The following is a 27315-nucleotide window of genomic DNA, read 5'->3' as shown; positions in this document are numbered from 1 at the left end:
TTCTACCATCCAAAGGTAACCAATGAAAATATCCTGGTATAAATATACAGGCACCATCTATAAAATATATGCTTGCAGAATGGAGAACTGACATATTCTATTTTATAATTTTTCTTACTTAACATATTTGAACTTTCCCAAAATTATTAAATAGCAGTCTAAAGTAAATAATTAATTATTCCCTACTACTTTAAGTATAATAGGAAAAATAAAAAATCTATTAGAAAAGCATTAGTGACCACCAGTATGTATGCTGATGACTGTTACCAGACTTTTATCCCTACCACTTGAAAGATATTTAGGAGCAAGGCCCATCTTAAGACCAGCTAACCTCCCCTTCAAAATAAAATGCATGGCATTTCTAAAAGGCTTCTGATCCCAGAGTTAAAGATTCTGTTAACATTAAGTAAAATTCCATTCCAGATATTACCATTCCCTTCAGGCTCTCCTGGGTTGCTTTCTAGCTTGTCTTAGAAAAATAAGAAAGTGTATTAAGGTAATGGGTTTGTTCTGTTACTTGTTGGATTGGTCTCATTTGTGTGTTTTAGTATTGAAATTGTCTTAAAACTGTAGAACATCCAGATAGATGTCATTCTGATGGGCGCTATATAAACTGTGAAATAAATATATTTACAGATTCTAACTGGAAGGCAACACAAACTAAAATGAAAGGAAAACTAATGATGCCGTAGTTGTTATATACACAGGTTGTTTAACACAGGTTTAGAATCTGCTTTATAAGGTAGACCATAAATTACAGACTATAAGGTAGGATTAAAAAATACAAACTAGACTGGTATAGAAAAAAACAGGTTTTTAATATTGATTACAGTCGATTTTTAAGGTTAAAAAGCAGTACTTTAATTTTAAAAAAGAAATTTGCAACAGGTGGTGGGTGACTTGCAATTAGTAAAAACTTCTGGCAGAAACATACCATGTAGTAATCACAATGATCTTGGCTTGTGAGATGCTACTTAACCTTTTGCAAAAAATAATGAAGCAGTATGATGCTACGGGAGTTTATAAGAAAGGTCATTATCACAGGCTAAACAGGTCCAATAATATATTCTCTTGGAACATGCAAGTACAGGCTTGTCTGTACCCAATCAAAATCACTGGTAGCTTATTTCATACTCATTATACTTTACAGTTTTACTTGACTTGTAAATTTTTTTTTCAAATCAACACACCTCAATTCTTTAAAACAAAACACTTCACTCTGATGAAGATTTCAGATGAGTGACTGCCACAAAATTAAGCATTTAAAAGTATAAAGTTATCAAAGTGTAACCAAGGCTTAACCATGGTTAACCATCAAAGCCACAACTCCCCAAAGACAACCTCAGAACAGAGCAAGGTTTCAGAAGGGGAGCAGCAATAGCTACTATAATGTCTTTGTTTTATGTATTCTATTTAACCAACAATGGTTATGTCTGTCCTTTTAATTAGTCTTTAGAGAAGTAATTAACTAGATAGACACAGACTGTGGTGTATTTAAAAACACATTTAAAATAATTTTTGCAGACAATAAAGATCTGTATAAAAACACTGTGGCATGTGAATGATACAAAGAAAACATTAATCACTCAAGAGGCTATTAAGTGTCTGAATACCAATAACTGCAATAATGGTAATTAATATCACAATAAAAAAACAAGATATAAACTCTCATCACAAGTAACATATGGATGTCTTTTATAGAATTTATTTTAAAGGTGGGTTTTTTAAAAAAGACAATTTTAAGTATATTTAAGAATTATACCCAGGGATATCTTAAAATATATAGCAACTTCTCCATTGTTTTCTGCTACGAAAAATATCTACTAATCAAGCAATAATAGTATTTGTGCCCTTCACCTGAAACTCCTATTGGTCCTTTTCTATAATAACCACGCAAAGCCAGAAGGCTTTTAAGATAAAGGATCTACTATGTTCCCAAAAAGGGTGTCCTCAAATATGATAGGAAAACTTAAAGACCCCCATTAAAAATTGACTCAAATATGAGCAAATCTAACTTCTGCAATATTTCCACAATTCTTTTTTGAAACAAAAGAAAAATTAATTGTAAGCACATTAAAATGCTAAGAATTAGAACTTAAAAAGACTGTAAGAGGCTTTTAAAATACAAAACAGAGTTTTAACACATTATCAAATATAGGCAATACCTGGATAGATGGCTTGTTTAAGTGACCCAGATTTGAAGTTGTTTGTCTTGGTTCATGTCCTAAGACCATCATATTAGCATTGATCAATCTGAAGGCATCAATAACAACCTGTAAAAACAAGGTGTCAAATCAATTCTTTTTTAAAAGCAAGTGATAATGCCAAGCAACAGTGGACAAGGCATGATCAACTTGCATCTGTTTCTGGACTATTTCCAGAAAATCATTTAATTATAATATTAATAAAAAAGAACCTCCTGCTGACTGTGCCATCAGCACACCACCCTCTATCTTGTAATATAAGTTGACACCAATTATTGCAATTTTCATGAAGCAGTAAAGACAAAAATTAACTTTGCATCTTTATTATTGAAATATGTCATTACTAAACTTACACCAAACAGCCTTCACTGGTGTGCATATGTTTGTCACCAGAATTTTACCTAATCAAAATGAATGACAGAGAAACTAAAACTGAAAGTGAGCACAAGTTAAGGGACCACATCTAAAGCCCAGCCCTGTCACATCAATTACACCACCACAGTACTTGAAATGACAACAAAATTACGGCCAGCAAGGCACTTGCCCACGTATTCTCTTCTAGTCAGATACCTTTTACTTCTTGTGACTATGAACGACTTTATACCTTGTCTGACGGCCTTAAATGTCCAAGCCACTGTCAAGCATAGAAGGCACAATAAGAAAACCAAGGTCATCCATGCTTTAAGCCAAGAACATGGTATGGAATGATATGGTCCTAATTCATAGTAAAGAAATTACAAAAGGTATCTTCTTTTTGTGTGTACAGAAATACTTCAAATTCTTCTATGATACAATAACATCTGTTAGCTCTTACAGATAAAGAGATTATCAAGAATCACATACTTGCTAAAGCTTTTCAACATTGTAAGGTTTTATGTAAAGTCATGTGACTTTAAGACAGATTTCTGCTTTAAGGGAATTTAACTCAATAGATTTATCACATAAAACAATCTTAAAGCAAGATAATATAGTAAGTAATAGAGTATTTCTACATTTTGCCTTTAAAAGTGCTGAATAATTAATATTTATCAATGTTTTAAAAGCTTTGTCAACTACATTTGTTCTTATTTGTACAATTATTATTTGAGGATACTAAGAGATTAAAAATAGTTAAGCCAACTAAATCTAATCAAGTCTGAAAATTCTGTTTGTAATAAGTATTACTGCATGCTGTTCACTAAAGAACAAGATTTAAAGAAAAGAAAGAAAAATCACCATTTGTAAAAGTGTGCTATGATGGATCCAAAGACAGTAACAAAAATTACAAACCTAGACTAAAACATTGTGACAAGTGAATCAATCTAAGCTTCTGTCTACTCATTCGGCCTACAATATCAACTCTGAATTTTGCTTTTATTTCAAACAGTTAACATTTTCCCAAAGATTCATTCCTCTTGTCTCAAAATAAAGTGAAGCATCCCCAGAACATGCATGATTTAACAGTTTGTGAAAACTTTTTTCTTTTTATACAATAACCTTAATCCATACTTAACTTTCACACTTACTTATAAATATATATGGCCTACATTGCTTATACTTAAAATTTTTGTAAACATATTCTCTTTTTTCAAAAAGCAATAATAAAAACAAGTACTAATAACAGACATAATTTAATCAGATGTTATCACAAATAACTTCAAACAATTGTTAAAAAATATAGAAGTAAAATGTTCTCACACTTGTACTAAAGAACATAAAATAAGAGAAAGTTAAAATGTTGGCAAAGGAGGAAGAAGGTGACGATTTTCAAAGATAGGCATATAACTTAAATACAAAATTAAGAATTGCCACCATAACTATTAATGGTAAATATTTAAGAGCAAAGCATCATTTTGGTCCACTTCAAGATTTCAGTAAAATCATTTGTGAGGGGGAGAAAAAGTTGCTACAAAACTATGAAAATTTCATTATGTATCACAACGAAATTCCTATATACTTGTTTATACTGAATGCTTTCAAACTAAAACGGCAGATAGCTATTTTACTTGTAGAAGTCTGTATTATTTATCTGAAATATTATAAACAGGTGTGAAATTTCATTAAAAGGAAATGAAAATACCAGTTAAGTAGATATCATGATCTGAAAATTTTTAAGTTTTCTTAAATTAAGAGGAAAATTCAAGAACTTAATAAAATGACATGCTTTCATTGACAATTCCTGAGTACCAGTGATAGCCTATAGAAAATGACTATTTACACTAAGATTAAAGGAATTTGCTGCCATCACTATAGTAACTGTCTTAAGGAAACTAACATGTTCAACAACCTGCAGACCAAAATTAGATTTAGTATGCAATAAAATGTAAACATGGCGATACAGTCTACATTTTAATTTTTGTATAATTTTATAATTGCTTTTTACACTGTGAAAATCAGTGGATTTCTCCTTTAGAGCAACCTATCAAAATAGACTCATTAATGTCCAGTGCACTAATGAGCAATGGGTGAAGAAGGTGTTAATTATGCCACAGTAAGATTAAAAAAAATAAGCCCTAGTGAGCACTCAATGATGTGTATAAGTTGAAAGCGTTTCTCCATGTTTGTGTATTTACAGCATGATGCAATAGAATGACAGCAAAATCGTCACTCTATGGTTAAAAACAGAAATCTTAGATATAACAAACTGAATAAAGAACCCCCAAGAATTAATGAAGGTATGGGTGGGTAGGGGAAATAATCTATTTTTTGGAGCTCTCTGAATTTTCTAAACAGTTCATTTTGAAGTATATATATATTAAATTAGTTCAGTTTATATCTTATAAACTCAAATAATAATTTAATCAAAAAACTTTTCACAAAAACTACTTCCTTAATATATAATAGCAAAACCCTCTGAGCTAAAGTATGAAGAATATTTTCAGGAATATGATGCTAGACTTTTAAAAATTCCTTTCCATGCTGAAGGCTTACACACCACATTGAATCTTTATTCACCAGCCTGACCATTTAATTTTTTCTGGTACAAGTGCCTTGAGACTTTTCAGAGGTCACTGCAACAGTAGACAGCTTATAACAAAACCATTAGCAGTTTGGCTAGCTTAGGGAAACCTCTTACTTTCCTTTTTTGTTTATTATCACTGCATGAATCTGCAGCATATGATAGTTTATAATTTCTCAGGCTTGTTAAATTCATGTTAAAGGTCTGTTTTCTTGTTGAATAAATTTTGTTCATATAATGCTGCCTATTTCATACACTCAGTCTTTAATAGCACCTTTGGTCTATGCGCAACTCACAGATCAAAACAGAGGACTAAAATAGGGGTTGATGATGCTATTTACATGTGTGATTCCTGCTGTCTTCTTGTTAGTAGCTTTAATATAATAGAAGACCTTGTCTGTTTTGTAATTAACACATCTTTACTGGAGAGATATTTGGAAGTGATTGCTGTGAATATACTGGTTAGTAAAATAAACACAATCACACACCACTTTCTGTTATCAGACAAATTTGTGAATTGTACACATTATACTCCAGATCAACAAACTGTGATATAACAGCCAAGTAGAAGACACATATTTATATAACCCTTTATTTTTCTGAAAATATGTATTCACTCTGACCTTGCAAATATAATTAGCTTGTGGGATGTGCAGATTTCAGTACCATGGTTGCTTTACTAATTGCAACTCTTGGAAATAGATACTAAATATTTGGAAGCTGCCAATACAAAATAAAAACTGCATGTTTTTTGTACATCTGTCTTAGATTATAAAAGCAAAATAGTTTTAAAAACAATCCTGAGTTCCATATTTATTCCAAGCATGCCCAAGGGTCAAGGATCTATCATTTCATTTTAATGACGAATCTGGTTTATGACTTAAAACTCAGTTTAATCCATTATTTTTTGGCTTCTTTCATGAGTAGGGTACAGTTCATCCAATATGCTATTTATTTTAAAATTCGTGTTTTCATATCAACTGCTAGGTCACTGAAAGACTAGACTAAATTTCTAAAGCACCAATCTATAATTCCCAATTTTTATACCCGAAGGAAGCTATTTTTAAGCAAGCTCTTCAAATCAGTTTAATACAAAGGTGTTTTAAAGAAAAATACATATACACTTCTGGCAGAAGCTGTAATATTTCTCTCTTTCTTTTCAGGAGTTGCCTTTGGTCCAGTTGCACTTATATTACAGTCAATGACTATGGGTATTTACACAGAGTAGAACTAACATTTTAAGAATTTATAATGTATTTATTTTATTGAGCTTAAAAATGAAACAATCAAAATCTTCCATAATCTCAGGTCAGCTCACTATATATATTGTATATGTATACCTATATATCATATATAATATTCAGTTCGTCATATATGATGAACTGTAGCTTGCATATATGATGAACTGAAATAATTTTTTAAACTTGAAAAAAATTTCAGACTTCAAAATCAATGTCAAACACTAAAAAGAGAAAAAGTAACAATTCAGTTACTAGTTACATATTTTAAAACATACAAAACCACCCTTTATAAAGTAAATCTCTAAATGACTATAAAAACAAAAGTTGTGTAAAGAAAGGCAACACTCAACCCATATCAAATACTCTTTATCACCTAGAAATGACCTGTTATCAACTGCTTAGGTTGTTTCTAGATTCTTTAAAAATTAAGAGCGCACGTGACCTAGGAAGTACTGCTGGGTTTGTGACCATTTCGTTACTTCTGCTGCCATGCACTGCCAGACATCTATAAGAGAAAAACATCTTATGTCTCTTGTAAGCCCACAGCATAAAAAATTCAGAGAAATCTTACTTTTTATGCCATTTCCAATGAAAAGCACTAAGAACTAAAACTGACTCATGCCAAATGCATATCACTGAATTGCTGTGATTTCTTAGTCTCAAGTTTGCAACATGGAAATTATTTATAAAATGTCAATTTTAGCTCTGGAAAAGAAATTCCTATGTGTATGTACATTTTCTTTCTTCATCCTCGGAGAATTGCTTACTGTAGCTAGAGATCTGTAGTACAACTTCAGTATATTGGGAGAAAAGGGGGATGGGGTGTAACTTGCATAATTTACTTTTTTTGACAAGTGAAGACATGCATCAAAATTCAAAGAGTAAATCCACAAGTTTTGAACATATACGCTTTAATGAAAACAAATCGATCTTTAGAAACTAGTATGGTAAAAGGTAGTTAAACATTTTTAGATTCATGAAACATTGGGAAAAGAATTTACTTAAGTTATAATAAAAATAAAGTTTCACAGAATTTTTTTCAACATATGTACGTAGTCAGTATGGTGTAGAGGTTTAAATGCTTGAGGCACTCTGGAGTCAGAATCTTGCCGAAGTTAGAATTCTGGGTCTATTACTTGCTAGCTAAGAGGCCTCAAACGAGTTATTTAACCCCTCAATTTCTCCATTTGTTCATGAATGATGATACCTCATAGACTTGGTAATAAAATAATACATGTGTTTCTGCCACTATAGTTTTCAGTGTTACTAATTGTGGCAGTGATGGAGTTGCCCAGCTCAGATCTTTCAACAGAACCTGCTATGGAGAGCACAACTGACTCACAACCTCCAGCTTTTACATCTTTGGATCCACTGGGCATTCACACCTGGTCATACTTCTCCTGGGCAGCTCCCAGCCAACTACTGAACACAGCAGTGATACTAGAACCTAGCCATTCCTGCCAAATAAGGGATCCTCTAAAGGCTAATTTTGGCTCAAGGACTCCCCCCCAGCAGTCTGGCTGAAATTTTCTCAGCACTAGCTGCACTCTGTGGCTTCTCTACCCAATCTACCTTCACTTTCTCCTTTTGCAGGGTCAAACCTTCACTGCTGTCTAAAGACTCTCCTCTTTCTCCATCATAGTGTCTCCCCCAGTACATCTCTTGCATGTCTAATCTCATTTTGGCATCTGATCCACAGAGGACCCAAACTGATACAGTTAACAAAGCAGAGTACCAGTATTATGAAGAGTGTTAACATTAGAAAAAAGTTACCCTAAAAATCAAGTTATAATTATAAATTTTGCATTGAGATAACGGACATATAAAAAAAGAATCAACAGGAAATTAGAGAGTGGCACTTTAAGATGTATTTCCTTAGGGAAATTCCCAATCACAATAAGAAAGTATATAGTTATACTGAAGGGTATTATCTAGCTTTTAAAAATGACTGAATATGTCTAGAATCTTGATACCCCTGCATGATTAGTATTTCTAGACTCATAAGTGACAGATAAATAGTGAGCTTAAAATTGAATGCCTCAGGGGACTACTAATAAGCTACAAGAGACTAGCAGCTATGGGTCACTAGTCTGATACCAACTTAAGAGTGTCAATTTTATCTAGTGGCTACTCAGCCTACATAAAATGGAACAAGTGACTTCAGATCCCTTTCTAGTAGACAAACTAAAACAAATGGTTTGCCTGTTGGTAATTTCATGTAAAGCAAAGGAATAAAGGGCCCTAGAGAACAAAGTTGGGCTTAACCATGTTAGTATGGCAGTAGGGCATGTGGATGAGAATAAGGGACCTATATCCATTGCATGTGCTGTAGTGTAACACTGCATTCAAATACAAATTATATCCATCAGACTACTATCTCTCAATAGGCAAAGGCATTTTAGTATAAAAAATATGTAAAGGCCAATTACTTTGCTGTGTATCACTTTTGTGTATTTTTATTTTGCTTATAAATTAAACACTATATAGAAATTATCTGGCCTAATTTTCTCAACAACCAAGTGTAGGTATTAATATTATCAATTTATAGATGAGAACACTGAAATGTAGAGGATTTAAATCAATTAAATGAAATGATACAACCGGTAAATGATACCACTATGATCTGTACCTCTACAGCATGCCAAAGCCAGTACTCTTCATCATCAAGCTGTTTGTTATAACAGCTATCCTGACACAAAAGCAAGAAAAGACTACTACTAGGTTCAGTTACTCAACAGCAAGGTTTGTGTCTCATTTGTCATTGAATATCCATTCTACAACAGAGTGACACACAAAATACAACGCAAAATAAATATTTACTGAAATGAAAAACTCAAAAAAAAGCACTTTTGGTTTCTATGCTATAAAAAATTTTACCACTTATGTTTATTTTTCCTTAAGAAAAGAAAAATATCCATTATCTATAAATAAAATCTAATCACTAGCTTGCTAACAATATTGCCTTTCCTTATCACTGCTCAGTTTTGAATTCAGGAAACACTTTTTGTGACATGCTAACCTGAAAAACTCATAGAGTACTGACTTGAATTTAATTTGGATTAAAAACTGCATATGGTAAAACTATCTGGAATGTGAAAAGTGGCTGTAAGCATCTATTAATCAGCTTATTAGCGGCCTAAAAATAACAACTGAGGAATCAACTATGACTTCAAAGACAATTTACCATCATTTCTACCCTCTTTAGGAAATTACGATGACAAGAAGACATTAAACCTGACAAAACTAAGTCCCAGGACCAGAAATATCCTCACAACTAAAAATGGCTAATGTCATATCTAGAATGCGATCTTTAAAAATTGAAATATATGGGCTCTGAAAAGGTCTCTTAATAGAAGTCGTAATTTCCACATTTCTACTTGCTGGTACAAAACTGGCATTAAGGACGGGGAGTAGATCATATTATTCTCTGTAACTCCAATGTACTCTTGGCACAAAGTAGTGATCAACAAGTGTCTGCTGAACCAATGACCAGGGATAATTAGATGACTACAGAAAGAAAAGCATTCAAGAAATGAGAGTCAATAAATAATATTCTTACAGGTAATTAATGATGTATTCTTACTGAAACAGTTGGATTCAAACTAATTTGAAGCACATTTACATCATTCAAAATGCATCACAAGTAATAAAGCATAGCAAGTTAGCTCAGAGATTATATTACTAATATAAAAGCTCTAGGTTAAAAGAACTCCACAGGAACTGTTACCTCTATATAAGATTTATGCTGTTAGAATTTTAAATGTAAAATTATTTCTACATTCCTAGCTGACAAATTTTTATATCAACTAAATAAATGTGATAAATTATTACACATTATTCTATCATAAATAGTATAGGCACATTAGTACCTGTAATATTTTCTCAGGTGTCCTCAGAAGACCTAAGAGTGTTATAAAACTTTAAACTGATACTAAGAGTGAAAGACAGGAAGCAAACAAAAGAAAATACAGTAACAAAGAATACCTTGGAAGGGTATGCTCATAAAGCTATGTCAGGAATGGAAATAGATTTTTTTAATGTATTCTATTTCCTATTTTTCTCTTTCCACCTGGAAAACTAGACAAAGAAAAGGGGTGTGCATGGGCGTGTACAATTTATGATTAGGACTACCCAGCCTTAGCTGATACTTGTGGGATACTGACCAAAAAATAGCCTTATATATAAGATTATTATTTAGCTAAACTAAATATCTTTTCCTACTTTTGGAAGACAAATGACATACTAAACTTGAACTCCAGCTATAATTTTACAAGGTTCAAATTCATCAAGGATAATGTCCATGAGTAAACTGGCTAACTTACCTTGTCAGTCTCATGTTTCAGTCATTTAATAAATAACTCTATAACTGCTAACATATAAAAAATTACTAAATGTCACAAAATTAACTCCAGTTTTTTGGATATGCCAAAAGTTAAAAAAAATAGAACTGGTAATGGCTGAACACTAATGCAAATTCATTCCTTGATTTTATTTTATAAACATTTATGAAGAAACTATTTTTGCAACATACTAAATTCCAAGACATGAAGTCGTATCTCACCTCAAAGAAGTCTGAGTCTTGTGGGGAAGACAACACAGACAGATGAATAAAACACAAAACAGTTAAGTGCAATACATTAATCACCTCATAGGCCTAAGTTTCAGTGTAATATATTCACTTCCTTTTCATCAGCATGCCCAAGGAAAACATCTTAGAAAATGTAAGTGCTGAATAAAAAGTTGGCCAATCAGAAGAGTATTCCTAGATTAGTTAGGATATACAAAATATAAGAAGGGAAGTCTTCATTTCTTTCTTTCTTTCTTTCTTTCTTTTTTTTTTTTTTGAGACAGAGTCTTACACTGTCACCCAGGCTGGGGTGCAATGGCACAACCTCGGCTCACTGCAACCTCCACCTCCCTGGTTCACAAGATTCTCCCGCCTCAGCCTGCTGAGTAGCTGGGATTACAGGTGTACACCACCACACCCAGCTAATTTTTTGTATTTTTAGTAGAGACAAGGTTTCATTATGTTGGCCAGGCTGGTCTCAAATTCCTGACCTCATGATCCACCCGCCTCAGCCTCACAAAGTGCTGGGATTACAGGCATCAGCCACCATGCCAGCCAAAAAGGAAAGTCTTAATTTCTCTTGTAGTCATTATCATCATCCTAAATGTATCAAATTAGAGATTTATAGACTTGTTCTTATCAACATTTGCAGAAACATTCACATTCTGTTTTTTTAATATTCTAGTTCTTGATACTTTTAAGTATGAATTATGTTACTCTTCAGAATAGAGTATCATTTATTCCACACCTCCTAATATGACATGTGTACTCTAATCTCTACATACATTACCTCATAACAGTCATAACACTATGAAACAGGTACTAAGATCCCTGTTATATAGATGAAAAATCTGAAGCTCAAGAAAATTAGCTAACTTGTTCAAGGTCGCACTGTAAAGAGGAGATAAAAATAGATTTTAATGCAGGCCTGATCCCTAAGTCTGTGTTATTACTCTATCCCCTGGCTATGCCCTACTATTATATATATATATATATTATATTAGTAGGGCATATATATATTAGTAGGGCAAAAGGCATACATATTAGTAGCACAGCCCTACTAATATACATATTCCCTTTATATATATAAATATAAAATATATATGGTATATATATATATATATATATACCTAGATATATAAAATAAGCTTAAAACAAGACTACTATTTGAGTACTTTAAAACCTTCACCATCTTAAAACTTTCTAATATAAAATTTCTTGGAAAAATAAAGTATTTGCTACCCACCCCACCCACTCAAAAAAAAGATACAAGCTTCTAGATATCTGAAAATAAAGGGTACGCTCTTACAACATTCATTCCCTAACTTTCTTTTTTTAAAATTTTAATTATTTTTTAAGATTTGAGATGGAGTTTCATCATGTTGCCCAGGCTGTTCTCAAACTCCTGGGATCTAGTAATCCACTCACTGTGGCCCACACATAGTGTTGGGATTACAGGCGTGAGCCATGGTACCCGGCCACATTCCCTAACTTTTTTCCTATATTTGTATTTATTCCCCAAAGTTCCATCTTTTGTAAAATGCTAGTTGTTTAAAAAAATTAAAACCAATGAAACCAGTCATTTTACCTTCTAGTATCTGTGAAAAAACAATGAACAAAGAAGTAAGTACCACTTGGAACATTGTTTCTACATTCTTTCCAAGTGGTACAAGCTCCTCTTTTCTGGGTGATGTCCCCACCCACCCCTCAAAGCTCAGCCCTAGCTTTATCCACTTTGCGCAACCTACACTGATTTCTCCCTTCTTCTAATTTTAATTTGCATTTCCTGTGTTTGCTATACAAATAGTACTTTATTGTATCCTGGCACATACAAAATTCTAAGTATTTGTTGAATTATTTCTGTCTGTAGCAACCAATTTAATACTTACAGAAACAGGCAATTTCAGTATATTTTGTATTGTATCAGTACACAATGTAGGTTATCAGTATACAGATGGCAGGATGAGATCTTGCTCACTGTTAACACTAAATGCATATGATTTATCTTCTCAAAGAAGACCAAGACCATTTTTAAAAATTTATTTTGCATCTTAGAATCATTAGCATACATATCAGGTATACTTAAGAAATACCTGCAGTTAAGCTGACCTGCAGTTAGATAAATATCACATTTTTTAAAGTTTATTGAGTGTTTTGATCAGATTAAATAAAAATGTTTCAAGAAAACCTAACCAGCGTGAAGGCACATTTGGACATATTTAGTCATTACTTTTTTTTTTTTATGTTTTCAAAACAGAGAACGGATACAATGACTGTTAGGAGTTAGTTAGCTGGTAACAACTAAGCATTTTACTAACCGGAACCTTGTCAAGGAAAATGAGTTCTCTAAAGCAGTAATGCTTTTTAATAAATATATTAAAACAACATAATTAAGTTATATGCTAGTTTTATGATTTTGCCCAAAGTGACCATTCTTTTTGCCCTAAGCAAGAAGTATAGTCACATTACAGGTTGAATTAACTTAAATTTGCTGCTGGATCTAGTTGTGGGCTGAGTATACAAGATAATAAAACATTCAGCAAGCTGTTCCCACTGTGCCACTTGAGAACTAAAGTTTAAAATATGTGAATATGCATATTTTACAAATGAACTAAATATTGCAGCAGATCTTATAAACTATTTCACTGATTACAGCAGAACTCACTGGTAACTTCTATGAGCTTACTCTCCATTTAAATTATGAATGCAATTACCATTGATTTTCACCTGTATCATTTTAAAACATTTTCAGTGTTGTACAATATGCACAGGGTTACAGATTCTTTTTCACATAGTGCACTTCATTATTTATGTTGGTTTCAGTGTTTGCTCCCAGTGATGTCCCAAAAGCCAACAGAAATGAGTCTGTCTAAATTATTTTTAAAATTCATGGAACAACAGATTTTTTAAAATCAATTAGTATGTAATATATAATATCTACAGAAAACTATAGAGAACGGAGAGAAAATGTATAGCTCTTTCCCCTGACTTATGCTGAAGAGAGTGACACCTATCCACAGTAACTTAAGGAACCGCCTTGCAATGACCTTTGATATTCATTTTCCTTTCCTCACTCTGATTATATCATTCATAACAGTCTAATATTAAAGAATTAAAGAGCCATGAAAAAGCCTGAGCTCTGAAATTTTACAGACCTGGATTAGTATCTCTGTTTTGCTGCTAACTGACAGTCTGACTTTGGCAAAGCAATCTCCTTGGCCCTAATTTTTTTTTTAACCACTAATATTATGTAACGGTAATAGTGCCTATCTTTAGCATTATAACAAAGAATAAATGAGATAAGCTGAAATGGTTATTCACAATACCTGACTCACAGCAATTATTGAATAACAATGTAATCATGTCACCATAAAAGAAAATCAAACTACTTGTGAATGAATTGAGATTACCAAGAAAGAATCCAGGTTTATCTAATCTCTCAAAGACAGAAATATTAGAATTTATAGAAATGAAAATATACAAAATGTACAAGAGGTTGTAAAGACAGTGAACAGAGATCCAACTAAAATCATTTATATATAAAGTGTCATTTTAACTCTTGATCTAATGACTGTCTTACTAAATATTTTGAAAGATTTGATAAATCATGTGCAGGAAAGGGAGAGGGAGACTCTTATGCTATTCTTCGTTATTTTAGTTAATATTCCTAAGTATGATTTAACTAAACACTCTAAGGATTTACTAGCATTTAATCTGATTCATAGTGACGAGAGGACTTGACACTGAAAGAGCCATAAATTACAATCAAAATCTGACTCCTTAAAGATGAAGTTGCATCATTGACAAAGAACTGGATCCTTCTTTCAGGAGATATAATAGTATGAATCTAGACATTAGGTACAATAAGTGATGCACATCAGCAATGATAAGTATTTACACTAAATTTTTTCAAAAAGACTTCTTCCTAACATAAAAAAGTAGACAGTGATATATGATTTCACAAATTTTACATATATTATTTTTTAAAACTAAATTTAACATTGTTAGCAGCCATGCGATACATGCATATTTTTAACTGAAATTCGTCATTTTCATATAAATTACAATTAATTAGAAATAATGAAAATTCCAATATTATAGAAGACTTAAACTAGGTTTGGAAACTAAATGCCATTTTAAATACTACAAAAGTATAACCAAGAATAAAATAAATACTCATTTATTTACATTCTATTTTGAGAATACTTTCTTTCACTGTGTTTAAGTTTATACTTTCCTTTCTGAAAGTAGCCACCATCAGGAGTCAAGAGATCATAAAACGTAAGTTGAACTAATACTACAAAATAGAATTCTAATTATATTTTAAATTAAGCTTCAATTATTACTTGTAAATATTGTGGTAGGAGACTTTATTAGGTAATTGTTATATTTGTAAAACAATAATTATTACCTAAATGAATTATTTACAAGTTACTAAAAAGGTACCTTCAAACAGAGAATTAAACTTAAGAGATATTATGCTATAATTCATAAAGCTAATAACAATCAAGAATTTTCAACCTCTTTTATCTATGTGTTGAGTAACAAAACAGTTAAAAAAAAAAAAAAAAAAACCAAATTGAAATACAGGCATATAGCAAGAATCAGAGGCTATCCATTCTGAGTGGTCTAGTATATCAGTTTCTATTATTGTTTTTGTGGATAGCTTCTGCCTCTGAAAAGCTAAATCACACCTAATAGGATCATGATTTAGAGATGACCTCAATTTTTATACATCATAATGATATGATATCAGAAAACATTCAACTTTATGACAGATAAAAACTCCATATTTTAACAGCCATGCTTAGTTTGTTTGAGCTGGTGAGCAGACATAAATGTAATCTGCACTACTATCAAACTCCAGGTCTGATAGATAACAAGCTAGTATTTATTTCTAAGTGCTTTAAAAATTATTTGTAAAACCTGCAAAAAAAGGATTGCATAAATATATTGTGATTTTATTTTAACAATTATTCTACACTACAATGGAAGTACATGCTCAAACAAGACACCTCAGCAGTATTTTAAAGCAGTAACCACCTAGCCAATTTCTGTATGTTCTGTAGTTTTTCTAATCCACTCTCCCTGTGGTTGAGCAAAATCGAATTGCCTCTCACATTTGCAGACAGCTCTGTGAAGGTGATAATAGAGCTGCTCCCTGCTGTCATGAGGCAGGAAATAGGAAAATGGCATATGGGGCTAGAAAGAAAGAAATAAAAAAAAAAAAAAAGAAAGAAAGAATGAACAAAAAAGGGAAAGAGAACTAAACAAGAACAAAAGGGGTCTCAACAAAGAACAACTATAACCCAATATGCTTTGCAAGTTAATCTTTTTTCAGAATCATTTAGCATATTTAATCATTCATTTGCATCCTCACTCCAAAAACGTGAATGGTTGATAGCAAGTCTTTGGGCAAGTTTTCATTGTCTAAAATATTTGGAAAACACACCTCCAGAATATGTCCTGCACAATGTCTGCAAGACAATGGCCTTTAAATAGATTTTTTAAATGCTGTGCTAATTTCAAATTTATCATTTGAAAATGAAGATAAAGCAATGTTTATTGAAATATTAATAAAATGTTTATAGCAGCTTTGCGTATGGTTTAACTTTCCTAATTTTATAAAATTCAAAACATTTAAAGATAAATATTCATGGCAATTAGACAATAAGTGATTAAAGAAGAAATAAATTTCCAAATAAATTGCTAATAATACCAAAATACAGTTATCAACTTGTATAGTTTTTTGTTTGTTTTTCAAGTAGACAGTAGCTTTCTGTGTATCTAAGAATCCTGTTTTGAACAAAATGGATTTTTATTTTTTGTATCTGCAAACAGAATGTGGCAGGAGATGGCAATAAAGATAGAATCCACTCTACCTTTCCTTTTACACTCTGAATGGGATCCACAACCACTGCCACAGCTCTCTCCGACAAAGCTTCAAAGCTCTGCTGAGTGTTGATATCCACACCAGAAAGCCAACAACCAAAGCCAGGGTGACTGTGATACCAACCAACAACCATCTCCGGCCTGAAACAAAGAGGGCATTCAGACGCTCAGAATGGAACAAGTAATACATTTATGATATGAAAAGAAACAACACACTAACAGGGTATAAATTAAGAAGAGATGAAAAACACACAGGTGTGAAAAAGCACCATTAGAAACCCTGAAATTGTACACCATATTATCCAGAAAACATGGAAATGAATATGTGTGACAAAGGAGTGCTATCATTAAGAGATGCACATTAGCAGTGGTAGATAAGGCTTTCAGTTTTTCACCTTGTTACCACAGTTTCTCAGAGCCAGTTTTTACCCTTTCAGCAAATAAATATCTACTCTTTAACTCCTTAGCTCTGGGAGTTGGATTTTCCAGGCACAGAGTACATTTTTAACAATGGACACCAGGATCCACTGTTGTGAAACGATTAAATATCAATTAAACCAGCAGTAGAACTAGGAACTCAGTCAAAAACCAATTTGCACTATTCTGCTCAGCTGCTGAGCCTTTTGCTAACATTAATTTAGAAGTTTTTTCCACAGTACAAGAATTTGAGCAAGAGAATGACAACTATTGAGAGATTTGGTCTGAGGAAAAAAACTTTAGAATATTTGGATTATACTTTCTCTGTCTTTAAAACTATGCCTACAAACATAATTAAATATTCATAATCTCATTCAGTTGCAACTCTCAAATACATGGAACATACAAGCTCTTTCAATTATAAGTGACTAGACAGTAACTCCATATGCTAAACAGAGGGAAGCTACAGCCCAAGCTTACTATGTGACAGTCAAGAATTTTAATATGAGGCATTTCTCTGATGGGCAAATGTCTTTAGTTCTAAAGGGAAGAGATACTAGACAGGCGGTGCATGGCACTATATATCAGATAGTTTTATGTCAACTACATGATCTCTTTTTCTAGAAATGATATTGATAGCCATCTATAACTCTGAGGTACATTTCTACAAATATTTCCCATTATTTCTTTAACTGACCATTTACAATGCTTACCTTCCTGTCTGCTTCAACATATCCAACATTTTGGCTTGGAACACTGGATCAACTGCCTCCACACTGACACCCTGGTTTAGAAAGAATAGAAAAATTATTAGCTTTTATACCTTTGGGGAGGAAAAAAGCTTCCCTACGTATAGTATTTTGGGTTATCAAAATCATTTTGTAGGTTTTGATACCTACATTTGATACCTACTCAAGTCATTCAATTATAAACCTCATACCAATCAACCTTCTAAAACTGCCAACTACCAAACTGCTGTTGGCTAATGACTTAAGCTAACTTTCAGGGTTCTCTAGGAGTTTATGGCCATTGCTACGTACATATTTACCAGAAGTACGAAATAATTGAACCAACCATAACTATTGGTTAGACCTATATAGGCAAGCATACTTCCTAATGCCATCCTATCATAACTAATGACCAAAATGAGTCTCATCCAAAGTTCTACAAATCTTCAGCTATCATAATTAAAGAGCCTCAAGTCTCTTACATACTGCATTGTTTTGCTAGTTCAACCAAAATAAGATATTTAAACATGGAAGAATTAAAAGTTTCAGATCATCTCCCTGGTGATAGATTACTGTCATCATAGCTCCCAAGGCTTTCTTCTAACCTCAGGAATCTAAATCTAATGTACTTAAAGACACTAGTTAACATAAGCACTTCCTTCCCACCAAAACAGTATGCATACTGAATTCCAATAGAGTGTACCTTCTCAAGAACAGGGGTATACAATCTGCTGCTTATAGGCTAAGAATGTTTTTGGTTTTTTTCTTTTATATATATATATATATATATATATATATATATATATATAAAGAAATGATGGAATTAAAAAAGAAGAAGAATATGCAACAGAAGACTTATGCCTTTATAGAAAGTTTACTGACTCTGGGGCCAGAAGAAAAACTTTCTAATTCTATGACACTAGAAAATGGAATTAGAGTGAATATGGGGATCAAAATCTTCTATTTTATATTGTCAAACAAGTATTTACATGGAAGCAAGGATAGTAAAGCCTAAGAACTATGTATAATAATGAATATCTACATAAGAACCCGTAACATATATGTTAGTTTTATGTGTTTCATATAGCCTAACAGAAAAAAAAAAAAAAAAAAAAAAAAAAAAAAAAAAAAAAAAAAGACAGTAATAGTCTAAGATTTAAATCTAAACCTTTGGTTAACATGTACAGTTTTTCTCTATTTCCAAATGAATAAAATAAATATAATGGATATTGACATAGATAAAATCAGTAGATCCAAATTAGTTTACCTCAACAAATTCCGCTATTTAGAGAAAACTTTACATTATTTATAAATATATTGCATTCTGTAGCAAATATTACATTTTAAATGCTTATTTTTAACATACATACTTATATATATTACACTATTTAAAACTGTAATTTGTTCTCTAGCATCTACCTTATCAAAGTAAACTTATAGAGCCTCAAATAGAACAAACAGCTTTATAATCACTTCTTTAATCGTTCTTTTACAAGGCTCAGTAAGAGTAATATTGCCTATCAAAGAAGAAATATACCTTAGAAAAATACACGCATATTTTTCTAAGCAAACAGGTGAGAAGGATGTATGTGTTATTTTTTTGGAAGACAGATAGAATGGTTATTGTTTTTTGGCCATTTTATTTCAGTCACAATGCACATTTATCAACACAAGTGTAATGCATTAAACAAAAAGGCAAAACAGAACAAAAATCTCTAGAAAGAATAATGTATTCTACACAGGTAATTTGGGGTATGGAGTGTGGTGCATATAAACAAAATACCATGCCCGGGAAAAAAAACTCAGGTTTGCTATTGTTTTTTTAACTTAAAATTTTAAATAAGAAAAGTTTAAAAGTTGTTCATCACCATATATAGAACATTTTTTAAATGACATATTTCAAAACAATGGAACAAGACATAAGAACTAGTGTATATGAATTGAAAATCTAAATAACAGAATCTCATATCTTTTAATCAAATATTCAAATTAATCAAACTAACACTGCTATTATAGGGTAACTAACTTGTAAATCCAGTATTTTATGCCAGTTTAAACTGAAGGAATGAGAAAATAAATTTAGCATTAGCATCATTCAGTTTGCAGACCAGAAGTTATGCTGCATTCTAAAGATTAATGATTTAAGTCAACACAATCAAAAAATTTCTATCAAACTTATAATTAACTTTTCCTATTGGAAAGAGAAAATGTAATATGATGAGAGTTAGTTTGCATAGGAAAAGAAAAATGAAAAGAATGTATGTGTTATTTTTTTGGAACATTTACTTGCAGCAGGCAACCATAAAAGTACTCACTGTTCCTGACTGTGGCATAGCAAACACATCAATCACTCTGACGGTATAATCATCAACAAATTCTCCAAGCATCAAACCCATAACTTCCATTGGAACTCCAGCACGACCATGTTTTAACATCTGTAGAGAGGAAGAGATGTGGACACAAAGCAAATTTCTTTAAGGTCTCTAGTACCTCTTTATAAAACAAAAACTAAATTTTGTTCCAGTGAAAATTAAAAACTTCTTTTATAAATGTACCTAAACCAAGAGGATTAAGGTAGACAACTATTCCAAAATAAAAGATACAATGAAAGCAACAGAGTTTTCTAAAGCAAGTAACTACACTGATTACTTACTTTTAACAGTGCCAGGGAAGAGATATAGACTTGTTCTGCTGTGTCCACTGCAGGAGCATCTGTAGGTGGCCCCTAGAAACAAATACATCAATTATTATAAACACACACATAGAGTTTATGAGTTTAAAATTCAACCTACATGTGGTATAAACTTGACTGTTATAAAAGAGTTCTGAAAAACATGTCAAGTATCATTTTATTTGGCTACAACATAATCAAAACACATTTGCAAATACCAAACCTGTAGAAAACAGATAAAACTTAATACTCTCTGCCATATAATGGACATCATAAAGTTTAAGTCTTTCAGCAATGCCAATCTGCCTTGGCTATAATGTACCAATTAGTCACATTTGTTACCACAGTGTGTGTATGTGAAATGCAGCTGGACTAGCACAATTAAGTAAAGTATCAACACAAACAGCAAATTCTCTGAGCTTCTTGATTTTCAGGTAAAGATAGCATGTATTAATAGATTAAGGCTATGGGATTCCTCCGCAGATTCATCGCTACAGTGGAAGGGAAGGGGAAAGAAGACTTCTAATCCCTGGGTGAAAGAGCTGTGAACAACAACCTCTGCACGTCACCTAATGAAGCTGTTCCCCTCCCCCTATACAACAACAAATTTAACACAATTGCCCCAGGTGTGAACAAACCAGTTGAGACAAGTATAGCTGATGTGAAAATACTTCCAAAACCCTGACCACTATCTTTAAAACAACAATTACTACCAATCTTATTACAGGCTAAGGAAGACACTATGTTTCTCCTTTAAGGATTCTATCTTCTTCCTGAAAGGAAGCAAACTTCTCTTGACTATAACATTCAGCTGCACAAGGTAACTGACATATAGTTCTTTCCCTCAAGATGCCTACAATCTTATAAATGCGATTTTGCCCCCACATTTAGTGCACATAGGAAGCTTTTTGTTTTTTAATACTGGACAATCTGGAAAATTATGAGATAGGACTTATAATTGCCAGGTCCTGTTTTGCTTAAAGTTTGCTTTCCCTGACAATAACTCTATTACACATTTGGTAAACAACATGTTACCTTATCCAAATTGTAAACCATGTTTTCTCTCCAATTTATGCTTTTATATACTGAAATTAACAATCGTTTTACATTCCATACTTATAGGTCTGTGTGTACTCTGTGTGTGTGTGTGTGTGTGTGTGTGTGTGTGTGTGTGTGTGAAATTCTATTACTTTGTATTGTTTTAAAAGTTAATAATATTTACTGGAAGCATGATATAAAAGGTTCTAGAATAAGTTTTCTCTAAATAAAAGAAATTTGTTTTTATTTTTGTTCAAAGTGGTGGGAAAAAATCAAGTCCCTCAAATTTAATTTTTATTTTAAATGCCAGGAAATAATGTTGAAACTAACCAAATTCGTTATCTATTATTACCTAATGCAGTTTTATTGCTTATTTTTCAAATAGCTAAGATCTCTTTCAGAAGGAAAACTCTGCTAAAGTAAATTAAAGAAATATCAGGCCAAAGCATCTTGCTGATCACCACATAAACCTAATTTTAGTGATACGATAATTTTACTCATTTCACTTAGAAAGTTAAAAAAGACTGGGGCTGGCTTTAGCTCAGCGGTTACTTCAACAATGCTTTCTATGGTTAAAAACAACCACTCTGCGTGGTTCGAGACCCGTGGGTGCTTTTCAGCCCTTTAAAAAAAAAAAAGAAAAAAAATTGGAAAGTTAAAAAAGATTAAGAAAAAGGTGAGGAAAACAGTAAATTAGTTATGATGAGAGGTTTGGGGGAAGTAGTAGTAATCTTAAAATGTTAGAATAATGATAAGGTTTCAGTTAAACAGAAGGAATTGTTTCTGATGATCTACTGCATAGTCTGGTGACTATAGTTAATAATAATGTATATTTCAAAATAGATAAAAAAGGACTTCAAATGTTCTTAGCACAAAGAAATGATAACTATTAAGGTGACGGATGGTAGCCTTATTTGATCATTCCACATCATAGTCATTTATCAAAACATCACCCCCCACCAATATATATAATTATTTGTCAGTTTAAAATAAAATAAAACTAGAAAAATAGATTAGGTTAATGAACACTGTATTCATAAAATTATTCCTGGATCCACAGCAACCTTAAACATTGCATATGGAGAAAGAAGTTAAACTGGTATCTTGACTGTAGCTTTAATACAGCCTTTCTCAACTTGCCCAAAAATATTTTTTTTTAGAAAAAAGGGAAATAAAACATCACACTATCACCAAAATGCGTTACTGACAGAATCCAGAAACTATTTCTGCCACCAAAGAAGGAAGAAACACTATTTTGTTAGATATTTTATATATAACCAGTACCTAGAAAAGTGCCTGGGGCATAATAAGAACTTAATAAGTACTGATTGAAAGAATGAACGAATAAATTAAGGTACTTCAAGCCAATGGAACAGAAAAGAAAAATACCAACCAGTTACCTGGAGAGGGTGCAAGCTATATGTAAGTGGCCTTTCTTCTGATTCAAAAACATACTAACTTACAATGGATTTTTTCTGATTCAGAAACATACTAACAAGAAAGCCATGTACTAGAGAAAACCATGCAGCTGTTTATTGTATGAGTGCTGGGTTTTTTTGTTTTTTTTTTTGCTGTTGTTGTTGTTTTTTCTTTAGACAAGAGTTTCGCACTGTCCCCAGCCTGGATGGCAATGGTACAATCTTGGCTCACTGCAACTCCCCGCCTCCCAGGTGCAAGCAACTCTCCTGTCTCAGCCTCCTGAGTAGCTGGGATTACAGATGCATGCCGCCACGCCTGGCTAATTTTTTGTATTTTAGTAGAGATGGGATTTCATCATGTTGGACAGGCTGGCCTTGAGAACCTGAGCTCAGGCAATCCACCCGCCTCAACCTCCCAAAGTGCTAGGAATACAGGTATGAGCCACCATGCCCAGCCATGAGTGCTGCCCCTTTCACTACTGTTGGCAAGAATTAGAGAAGGTTGGTAGCGGTGAAATGCAGCCAGAGAGAGAAAGAGAAAGAAATCCATATAATATAATGTCAATGGGACAGATACTAAAGACTTCAGCTAAGCAGTGAATATCTAAGGCTGTTGTTTTCCAATGTGCTCACTGGTTCAGAATAGCAGAAACCAGGCAACAGAAGAAAACCCCATTAAAGACTCTGGAAACTGAGCTCAGAGAGTTATGTAAGAACATGAACAGCTGATATGAGGAAAGGCGGGGACAGGGCAGTGCGGGGTAGAAAAGGGTGTGGCCCCTGGCTAGGGTACCACCCCCAGCCCTACGCCCATGGACCTAGTTGAAGATAGGCATTTTCGTTTCCCTGCCCAAATGTTGCATTTTCATGACCACCCTGGCCTGCCACTCCCCATCCTGTGCCTATTAAAACTCCAAGACCCTAGCAGGCAGAGACACAAGTGGTTGGAGGGACACACGGGAGCAAACCAGCACACAAGTAGGCCATCAACCAGCTGAATGACGCGAACTATGGCCAGGACAGTCGGAGGAGGGCAGCCTGATTCCAGGAGAAAACCATCTCCCTTCTGGCTTCCCCATCTGCTGAGAGCTACTTCCACTCAGTGAAACCCTGCACTCAGGGACCAGTTTGATGGAAGACCATTTTTCGAGTGTTGGGGCAGCGAGGATGGTTTCAAGATGAAACTGTTCCACCTCAGATTATCAGGCATTATAGATGGAGCATGCAACCTATATCCCTCACATGGGTGTTCACAATAGGGTTTGTGCTCCTTTGAGAATCTAATGCCACCACTGATCTGACAGGATATGGAGCTCAGACAGTAATGCTCTCTTGCCTGCCACTCACCACCTGCTGTGCGGCCTAATTTCTATAGTCATGAATTTATATGGGGACACCTGAATTATGGGACAGACAAAAGAGCTCAAAGCTAAAAAATACAGTTGTTTCTAAGGATAAAATAAATAGAAACAATAAGCAAATACAAAGCTAAAGAAAATTTTCTTGAATTTAAAAAAAAAAGTTCACCTTTGGGACTACCATATGTAAAGCAATAATCAATGAATAAAAGAACTGTATCTTGAAAAATCTTAGCTAAATCTCAATAACATAAAGTAAAACATCTAAAACCAAATAGTCCGATGGGAAAAAAAATGCGACACAGGTTGACTTTGGATTTATTTGCAACATTAAATGGCAGAATATAATGAAGCAAAGTTTCAAAGTTTTAAGAAACTGAAAGTAAAGAATTTTACACTTAATTTTTAAAAAACATCTGAAGCCCACAAATACATTACTAAATATACAAGGGCTCAGAAAATAGGATTCCATATATCTTCCCTGAAAGAGCTTCTTAAATAAAAGATCCACTTGAGCATCCCACTCCTCAAATAAAAATTAGAAGCTAAAAAATGAAAGAGTTGTCTGTCACACCATTGAATGCAGTTATAAAGATATAGATATAAATAATATAAATAATCAAGATCCAAACCCACCATTATCCAAGCAACTATACAGGCAGGAGAGAGAAATGAAGTACACAATATTCTCTATCTTATATAGAAGGGAAAAATAGAGATCTAAGTGCTGACTTTGATTATTCTAGAAACATAAATTAATTTTTTGAACAGCTTTAATCACCATAAAAATTAAAAAGCATGTAATCCCAGCTACTCAGGAGGCTGAGTGGGAGGATGGCTTGAACGTGGGAGATTGAGGCTGCAGTGAACCATGGTTGACCACTGCACTCCAGCCTGGGCAACAGAGTGAGATCCTGTCTCAAAAAAATTTTTTTAATTAAAATTAAAAAGTAGTGTACACATACTAAGTCACTGGCGAAGAAAAACAAACAGTACTGACAGTAAAACAACAGTAGGAAATCCAGAAAGAAGAAAAACAAAAATATCAAACAGCATAAGGTAAGATCAAATATACTGGTTATGAGAACATATAAAAGGATTAAAGTCCCTTGTTAAAAGATAAAAGCCTCCCATAATGGGCTTAAAATGGAAATTCATGTGTATGCTCCTTACAAATAACAATTAAAACAAAAAGAACAAGCAAAATTTGTCAATGAGATACCGACATTTTTTTGTGCAAAAGAAGCCACAATGGCCACTGGTTCACTCACCTTACCTTTCTTCAGTGACGTATTGCATTAATATTTCCCACTATTAAATAATCTTTGTTTCTAGATTAATTGTTCATGTTTTCTTTAGTATTTTTTCATTTGTGGTTTTTGTTTCTCATAAATGAGACTGTTCTGGCTTTTTTGTGTGTGAAATTTGCCAGGTTTTGATATGATTATGTTAGAGTTATAAAACAAACTGAAAAATTTACAAGTTTCCCAATTACAAAGTTTTCCATTTTCTATATTCTAATAATATGGGTGTAAATAAAAAACTATCAATGTCTTTAAATTTTTGAAGCGTTCAATATTAAAGCACTTGGCTCTGTTCTGTGGCTGTTACAACCCTTTTAGTGGTATTGGTAAGTTCAGGTTATCTATATCTTCAGACTAGATGAACTATTACAGTGTGGCAGAAAGTTTCATTTCACTTAGCTTTCAAAGCTATCACCATAGAATTGAACATATTCTATTTTAATTTTTCATTTTCTGTAGTACTGGAAGCATTTAAAACTAAATTCCTTCCCTATATCATGTTATACCATCACCCAGATGGATTAAAGAGTTACATGATTTTTAAAAAATTAAAGTGTAACAAATGCTATGCCAAAAATATTGGTGATATCTATTTGATCTGGGTAAAGAAACACATTTTAGGTACAAACCCAACTAAACAAATACTAGAACATAAAATTGACAGACTAATCTAAATTTCTAAATACTTAAAGAATTTAAGTAAAACAAAACACCCTGAAAAAATAGTTTTCCCATTTATGACAAAAAGTCAGTACACAAGCAAATAAAAAAATACTAAAACCATAATGGAAGCATGGGCAAAGAATAATAAAGAGACAAATTAACGTAAAAAATGCATGATAAAATAAATATGAAGGCCGGGTGAGGTGGCTCACACCTGTAATCCTAGCACTTTGGGAGGCCGAGGTGGGTGGATCACGAGGTCAGGAGATAGAGAACATTCTGGCTAACACAGTGAAACCCCATCTCTACTAAAAATACAAAAAATTAGCTGAGCACAGTGGCAAATGCTGTAATCCTAGCTACTCAGGAGGCTGAGGGAGGAGAATAGCTTGAACCAGGGAGGCAGAGTTTGCAGTGACTCGAGATTGTGCCACTGCACTCTGGCCTGGGTGACAGAGCAAGACTTCATCTCATAAAACAGAAAAGAAAGAAATATGAAAAATGTTCAACCTCCCTGGTGATCTTCTTTAATTAAAGAAATGCCAATTAACACAATAAGACATTGTGGGTTGTTTTTTTTTTCCTACCAAACAAGCTTTACAAAGCCCAATTTTAGAAAAGTTATAACACAAGAAACACTATCAGCACTGTTGATGGAATGTAAAATTGGATAGTCTATCAGAAAAGCAACTGAACAACGTATATCGAGAGCCTTTAAACTGCACAAACTTTTTGACCTACTTTTTCACTCTAGACATTATATGAGTAAATACGCAGAGATATTTTGTAGAAACCAGAATGTTCATGATAGTTCTAATAAGCAAATAAATCTTGAAACTTAACCTATAATTAAATAATATTGTTGAAAGTCTCCTT

The 27315-nt window shown here is 33.0% G+C and overlaps 1 protein-coding gene across 2 annotated transcripts in view; it reads right to left on the bottom strand.

Moving 5' to 3' along the window:
- PSMD14 (proteasome 26S subunit, non-ATPase 14) overlaps window positions 1–27315 on the bottom strand; it is a 106851-nt gene that overhangs the window by 25179 nt on the left and 54357 nt on the right. For both annotated transcript variants that reach the window (XM_017547849.2, XM_037745598.1), the window contains exons 4-8: window positions 20641–20712; window positions 20303–20422; window positions 17973–18043; window positions 16833–16983; window positions 2166–2273 (exon numbers count right to left, since the gene is read on the bottom strand). In XM_017547849.2, the coding sequence (XP_017403338.1) occupies window positions 2166–2273; window positions 16833–16983; window positions 17973–18043; window positions 20303–20422; window positions 20641–20712 (522 nt within the window). The remainder of the gene's footprint in view (window positions 1–2165; window positions 2274–16832; window positions 16984–17972; window positions 18044–20302; window positions 20423–20640; window positions 20713–27315) is intronic.

The sequence above is a fragment of the Cebus imitator genome, unplaced genomic scaffold, assembly GCF_001604975.1.
Source record: "Cebus imitator isolate Cc_AM_T3 unplaced genomic scaffold, Cebus_imitator-1.0 Scaffold10, whole genome shotgun sequence".
Taxonomy (NCBI): domain Eukaryota; kingdom Metazoa; phylum Chordata; class Mammalia; order Primates; family Cebidae; genus Cebus; species Cebus imitator.
This window is presented reverse-complemented; position numbering and strand designations above follow the sequence as displayed.